This window comes from Kogia breviceps, chromosome 5, assembly GCF_026419965.1.
Source record: "Kogia breviceps isolate mKogBre1 chromosome 5, mKogBre1 haplotype 1, whole genome shotgun sequence".
Taxonomy (NCBI): Eukaryota; Metazoa; Chordata; class Mammalia; order Artiodactyla; family Physeteridae; genus Kogia; species Kogia breviceps.
This window is the reverse complement of record NC_081314.1, coordinates 13,567,240-13,573,776: the sequence shown is the minus strand read 5'-3', so window position 1 is coordinate 13,573,776 and position 6,537 is coordinate 13,567,240. Positions and strand designations below refer to the sequence as shown.

Sequence of the window (6,537 nt, the reverse complement as noted above, 5' to 3'; positions counted from 1 at the left end):
ATCAATATGGGGCTTCCCTGGTGGCGCAATGGTTGAGAGTTCACCTGCCGATGCAGGGGACACGGGTTCGTGCCCTGGTCCGGGAGGATCCCACATGCCGCGGAGCGGCTGGGCCCGTGAGCCATGGCCGCTGGGCCTGCGCATCCGGAGCCTGTGCTCCGCAACGGGAGAGGCCACAACAGTGAAAGGCCCGCGTACTGCAAAAAACAAAAAACAAAAAACATCAATATGGAGGGAGGTGACACAGGATGCAACATATACAGTTAAGTTACCTCTGTATATTTAGAAATTACTCTTTCAAGATATTCGCACCAGAGAGCTTAGTCTGTCCTGCTTAATATTCAGTAGTACAGGTTTGAATCATCAGAACCTTGGCAAGACCTTAATATTTCAGAGTTATTAATAACTACCTCTAGGGGCAAGTCCATGTTTACTGAGTTATGACAAATTTATTATAACAAAGGAAAACAAGTATAGCCAGCCATCTTAAAAAAATGCTCTAACCACTGCTTCTGAATATAGAAAGACTAAAACTACATACATTTATCATACAACAAATCCCATCTCTGTCCCCTGAAATTCCCCTAATTTCATTCATTAGAAGGGGATTTTTTTTAAATAAATGGATACTAGGAAAGCCCAAGGGGATTTTTTAAAAAGACTTAAAAGCACTTTACAGCTGCATTCACTTTCCTATGAAATACTCAGCATCTTAAATATTGGGTTGGCCAAAAGGTTCGTTTGGGTTTTTCCATGACATTGTACAGAAAAAACCCAAACGAACGTTTTGGCCAAGCCTATATTATGTACACTTTTTTTGTTCTTTTAGTAAGCTAGACACTGGCTTCAGAGTTTGTGGAACTGAAGGAAAAATAACCCACTCAAACTATCCTAAGGACTTTCCTGGTGGCGCAGTGGTTAAGAATCTGCCTGCCAAGGCAGGGGACACGGGTTCGAGCCCTGGTCCGGGAAGATTCCACATGCCCTGGAGCAACTAAGTCCATGCGAGCCTCTGCTCCGCAAGAAGAGAAGCCACTGCAGTGAGAAGCCTGCACACCGCAATGAAGAGTAGACCCCACTCGCCACAACTAGAGAAAGCCCACTCACAGCAATGAAGACCCAACGCAGCCAAAAATAGATAAATAAAATAAATAATTTCTTTTAAAAGCTCTATTAAAAAAACAACTATTCTAGAAATCATCATTTGGCAGAATAGCAGGAGGATAATTTTGTTGCTTTGTTTTCCAAAATTTAAATTGTTTTTTATTTCCTTTCTACATAAACCTCAGTCACCACTCCTGAGTGGAGATAGGCAGTGGCTCTGGCCCCTGCTCCTCCAGCTTCTCAGCAGCTGCTTTCTTATTGCTGCAGCAAGACTTGAATAGGTGTGTGTCAGATGAGGACTTCCCCAAGACAGCCTTTATAGATAATGCCACAGCATATTTTCTGTCTTATCCAGTATGTGAGATCCAAAATGGAAAACACTGGCATTCTGTTAGAGCCAGAAGCTATCTCTTTATCTGAGCCATCACCTGACTGGTTACTATAACAAGGAGATTGAGCTGGAAAGGCACTTGAGGTGGTACTGTGAGCATCAGAATTACGACGTTTAAATTCCTTTGGCAGTTTACTGATCTGGTTGCTTTTTATCCTGTTTCCAGATAGAGTTTTCACTTTCTCTGCTTTCAGTGTAGTCTTTAGACTGGGTCCTGCCCTTGCATCTACCACATGATTCCAGTTTTGTTTTTTGGGTTTGTTTGTTTTTTTATCCTGCTGGTAATTTCTTCCATCTTTTCACAGCAGGACACGGGCATTACAGATGTCTCCTGATCAAGTCTCATGTAACCGAAAGCAGCTCTGGAAGTCCTTTCCATAGAGTTTACTGTCAGTGAATGGAGAACTGGAGGATTTAGCTCTGCAAATACAGCAGCCCTCTATACTTTGGAATATCTTTGGCTTGTGAAAACCAAACACTTCTTCTGGGCAATAGTCTTCCAAAAGCAGCCGATCCACATGCAATAACGTTCCTGAGGTGCGGGGTGCAGGAGTGCATGCCAAACCAATCCCCCGCCTCCAATCGCTCCCTCCTCCTCAACTGCCATGTCTAGAACAATTGTCTCCTGCAGTTCAGCAGCAATTAAAATTTGAGGTTAGTACCAATCAGGAAATAAAGTAGCAGTCCCCCCTACTTCACAATGAGCTTATTTGTTTGTTTTGAGCCAAGCAACCAGTTGTGGCCATCCACAGTTTCGCCATCAGTTTCTCTTTCTACATTCAGTTAAAAACTACAGTTCCCAGAAGACCCCTCGGTAGGAATGGGGGTCTGGAAGACCTACAGGTGTGCCTGACACTAAAGCAAGGTCATTTAGCCCCACCCACCCTGCCTTAATATCACTCTGGAGAAGCACCTAGAAGCTTGTTTGTTTAAGGGGCAAGGGCTCAAGAAACCTCATCTCGTGCTGGTCTTGAAGGAATCACTTAAAGACATTAGCTGACAGGAATGAGAAAGGAACATTATAAAAGAGCTGGCAGATGACACAGTACAGTGGAACCTCAACAAACATGACAGCCAACTAACCCTGGAATCCCCACAAGAATGAAGGCCTCAGCAACCACACCCCAGTGGGCAGCCCCAGGGGCTATCGGACGGAATGCGCATGGGGCAGAGTCTCCTTCCACGATGCCATCTGAATGAGGTTCCAGAGTAAACGGTCACATTATGAATTGCTATTGCTCTTACGGGAATAATTCACTCCATGTAAGAACTTGGGCTCCCTCCTTACCAGTTTCAGAAGCTTCATTAAATGTAATTACCACAGCATTCACTATGCCAAAAACATGGAGCTACAGCCATTGTTTTAAATGAAATACATCTAAAATGGTGCAGGCACTTTAGAAAACAGTCTGGCAGTTACTCCAAAGGTTAAACATTGAATTATCATATGACCCAGCAATGATACTCCCAAGTATATTCCCAAGAGAAGTGAAAACGTATCTGCATGCTAAAACTTGTACACAAATATTCACGTCACGATTATCCATGGCAGCCAAAAAGTGGAATCAATCCAAATGGCCATCCGTTGAGAATGGATAAACAAAATGTGATATAGTCATATGACAGACTATTATTCAGTCATAAAAGGGAATGAAGTACTGATGTGTGCTGCAACATGAATGAACCTTGAAAACAGTATGCTTAGTGAAAGAAACCAGACACAAAAGGCCACATATTGTATAATTCTATTTATACGAAAAGTCCAGATTAGGCAAATCCACAGAAAGTAGACTAGTGGTTGGCAGAGGATAGGGCGAGAGGAGAATGGGAGTGACTGATAACAAGTGTGGGGTTTCTTTTTGGGTGAGGAAAGTGTTCTGGAATTAGGTAATGGTGATGGCTCTACAACCATCAGAATATACTAAAAACCACTAAACTGTACACTATACATAGCTGAATTTTATGGCATGTGAAAGATCCCTCAATAAAACTGCTGTAAAAAAAGATAGAACTAACACCCCCCCTCTCCCCCGCCAAAAGTTAATACAAGGGTTTGGGGGAAAGTATGGCCAGGGTGTCAATTTTTATTTCTACTTTTTGGAGTTTCATTTGTTTGTTTTTTTCAAAATTTCCCTCTCTAATGTGCAGCTATTACTTCACTAACTGAAGCTCTGGGATCAGAGAGATTCTGCTGGATTCAAATCCAATCTCTTTCTGAATGAACTGGATAATCTTGGGCAAGTCAATTATTCTAAATCTCAGTCTCCTCATGACAAATTGAGGGAACAATATCAATGGCCTCATAGGGCAGTTGTGAGAGTTTAATAAGAGCATGCTGTAGATCAGAGCCTGGCATATTAGTAAGTGCTCAAGCAATATTAGCTGCTGACAGTTTTGCTATTAAGAATACAATGCAGTAAAATAATATTACTAATTATCATAGGTAGCACTTACACAGCACTGCTGTGGTGCTTTACATAATTTTAAGGTGTTTAGTCCCCACAACTGCCTTGTGAGGTAGGTATTCTTATGCCCATTTTACAGATGAGCATTTACTGTGGAGTAGATGCACACTTGCCAGTGACATGCAGTCTGTACATTTTGTGGGAATTTAGGAGCAGGTAAGGAGCATAGAGAGCTAAGGCAATCAGGGAGGACTTCGTGAAGGAAATGGCCCTGGAAGGAAAGGAAGGTGAGCCCTGGATAACCCCACATGGGTGGGAAAGTGTGGTGAGGACCTTGCAGGTGAAATGGAAGTTACCAAACAAAGAGGAGGGAAATATCAACATTTGTTCATTGTGGGTGATGAATACAGATTATGTTATATTATTTCCTGCACTTCTGCACCTTAGAAATAATTACTAATTAACAAAAATTTTAAATATTTAATCATGTTGTAGAGGGATACAACATTTTCTTTCCCTCAGTCCTTGACCTTCTTGTATATACGTACAAGAAAAAACTTGCTGGTTAGAAAAATGAGTAAATGCCAGTTTTCTTTATTCTTTCTAAAATAAAGAATATTTATTCTACACTAATAGTATACTACACTAAGCATTGTCTGTAAACACCGTACTGTTATTTGTGATCCTGTACGAGTGTCTGTACAAGCCTTTCCATGCACTGAGTGCTACTCTGAGGTAAACACTAGGAAGTATAAATGCTGGGTCATAGATCCAATTATTAAAACGTGAATCAAGCAGGGGCCAATGGGAAATTTCTGTACCTCCCTTTCAATTTTGTTGTGAACGTCAAACAGCTCTAAAAAAAAAATAGTATAAAAAAAGTAAATCAGAGACTGGGCAGGCTCGCGTCCCAACTCCGCTTGCGTACCGGGCATCCAGGTCGTTTCTCACGTGGTCGGGGCCGGGAGCGTGAAGTTCGAATCCGTTTGTCTGCGCGAGCCCAGGCGGCACCGGGTGCAGCACTCCGGGCGGGCAGACTAAGTGCGAGGACCTGGTGACCCACTACCCTCCGGGCACGCGCTCTAGCCCCGCCTCCCGGCCCCTTCCATTGAGAAACCCCTCAGCGATCACGTGAAAGAGGAATGCCGGCTGCTTGACGTCACGCAGTGCGGGCCAATGGTAGCTTCTGTTTATATCGCGGGGGGGGAGGGTCGGAATATTCACGCCCCCGCTGCCGCCGCGTTGCCCTCCAACGCGGGTGGTGAAAACCTAGTCAGGGTGGGAGGCGGCGTGGCTGCAGCGCGGCGGGAGGGCCGCGCCGGTCGCCTTCTGCAGCCGCGTCTCCGTCAGTTCCCGTCGCCGTCACTGGGGCGCCGTGCGGCTCCAGTCCGGGGCGGAAGCTGCGGCCGTCGCGGCGGCCGGATCCGCGTCCCGCCTCAGCGCCCGGAGGACATGCAGGAGAGAGAATGAGCCAGAGGGACACGCTGGTGCATCTGTTTGCCGGAGGGTACGTCCCAGGAGAGGCTTGCAGACTGGGGCTGAGGGCGCTGGGCTGAGGCCGAAGGCCGTGGCCTGAGATACGGGCAAGAAGGGAGAAGGGGCTTCAAGCCCGGGGACCGGGAGAGTGAGGCTCGGGCGGGGAGGGGTGAGGGGACTGGAGCCGGCGGAGCTGAGGGAGCCCACGGGACTGAGGCCGAGGCGGGGAGGGTGGGAGGGCGAAGCCGGCAGGACGTCAGGCTTTGGGCCCGCGGAACCGGAGCGAGGCCTAGAGAGTGGCCGGCGGGGCTGGTATCCACGCAGTCCCAGTCCACGCGCCGCGGCCTAGCGGACGTCGGGGATGCGGGGCCGTGGAAGGCCAGTAACTGCAGGCCTCACGTAGGTTGCTCGGCCGGGGCGGCGTGGGGGGGAGGAGCGGGAAGTGCGGAGGCCGAGGACAAAATGGGCGCCGGGCCTCCTCCTCCTTCAGTCCCTGGCGCGCCGGCTGCGGGGCTGCCTCACGTCGCTCACGCCCCGCCTCGAATCTCTGGCAGCTGATTTCCGGGCCCTTCTCGGCCCCGGTGGGTTGTCTGGGGGCTTCCGGCGCCAACAGGAAGGCTTTGGGGTTCTGTCGCCCGCAATAGCTGTAGGTTTCTAGGTCTTGGAAAATTTCCTTTCTCCAGGTTGCGAGATGCGCTGCAAAGCGACAGTGCTTCTGGGGTCGGATTCTATTCCTGAGAACCAGGCGTCTTGCACACCCGCTGCTTTTCGTCTGCTTAAAAGGAGAAAGTGGTGGGGTAGGGGAGAGGTCAGAAGCTTTGGCAGTAGTTACTGTGTGTACAAGATTAAGACTAAATTTAAAGTCTCAGTTCCCTGATTGCCAACTTGAGTGCTACACATCTTTTGTTCACCCAGTTTAGTCTCCTTTTTAGGTTGTTCTTCCCAAATTATTTGGAGAGTCGTAGCAGTTTTAAATTTAGGAGTTACTTCTTATCTGTAGGATCATAGTCTTATCAAAAATGGCTACGGTGAATTATGCTGAGGCTCTTCGCTGCCATTATGACCATATAAAGTCGCATCCCTTTAAAGCATACAGTTTGTTTTTAAATCGACTACTTTAAGAATATTAAAGTAATACATAGGCGATTCTATTCACAGTGG

At 46.9% G+C, this 6,537-nt stretch overlaps 1 protein-coding gene and 1 pseudogene across 2 annotated transcripts in view; one reads left to right on the top strand and one right to left on the bottom strand.

Annotated features, from left to right (window-relative positions):
* Window positions 1-1,289: 1,289 nt before the first annotated feature.
* LOC131757617 (SIN3-HDAC complex-associated factor pseudogene) lies at window positions 1,290-3,042 on the bottom strand (annotated as a pseudogene).
* Window positions 3,043-5,097: 2,055 nt separating this feature from the next.
* SLC25A36 (solute carrier family 25 member 36) overlaps window positions 5,098-6,537 on the top strand; it is a 44,223-nt gene continuing 42,783 nt past the window's right edge. For both annotated transcript variants that reach the window (XM_067033681.1, XM_059063827.2), the window contains exon 1: window positions 5,098-5,407. In XM_067033681.1, the coding sequence (XP_066889782.1) occupies window positions 5,367-5,407 (41 nt within the window). In that variant the 5' untranslated portion in view covers window positions 5,098-5,366. The remainder of the gene's footprint in view (window positions 5,408-6,537) is intronic.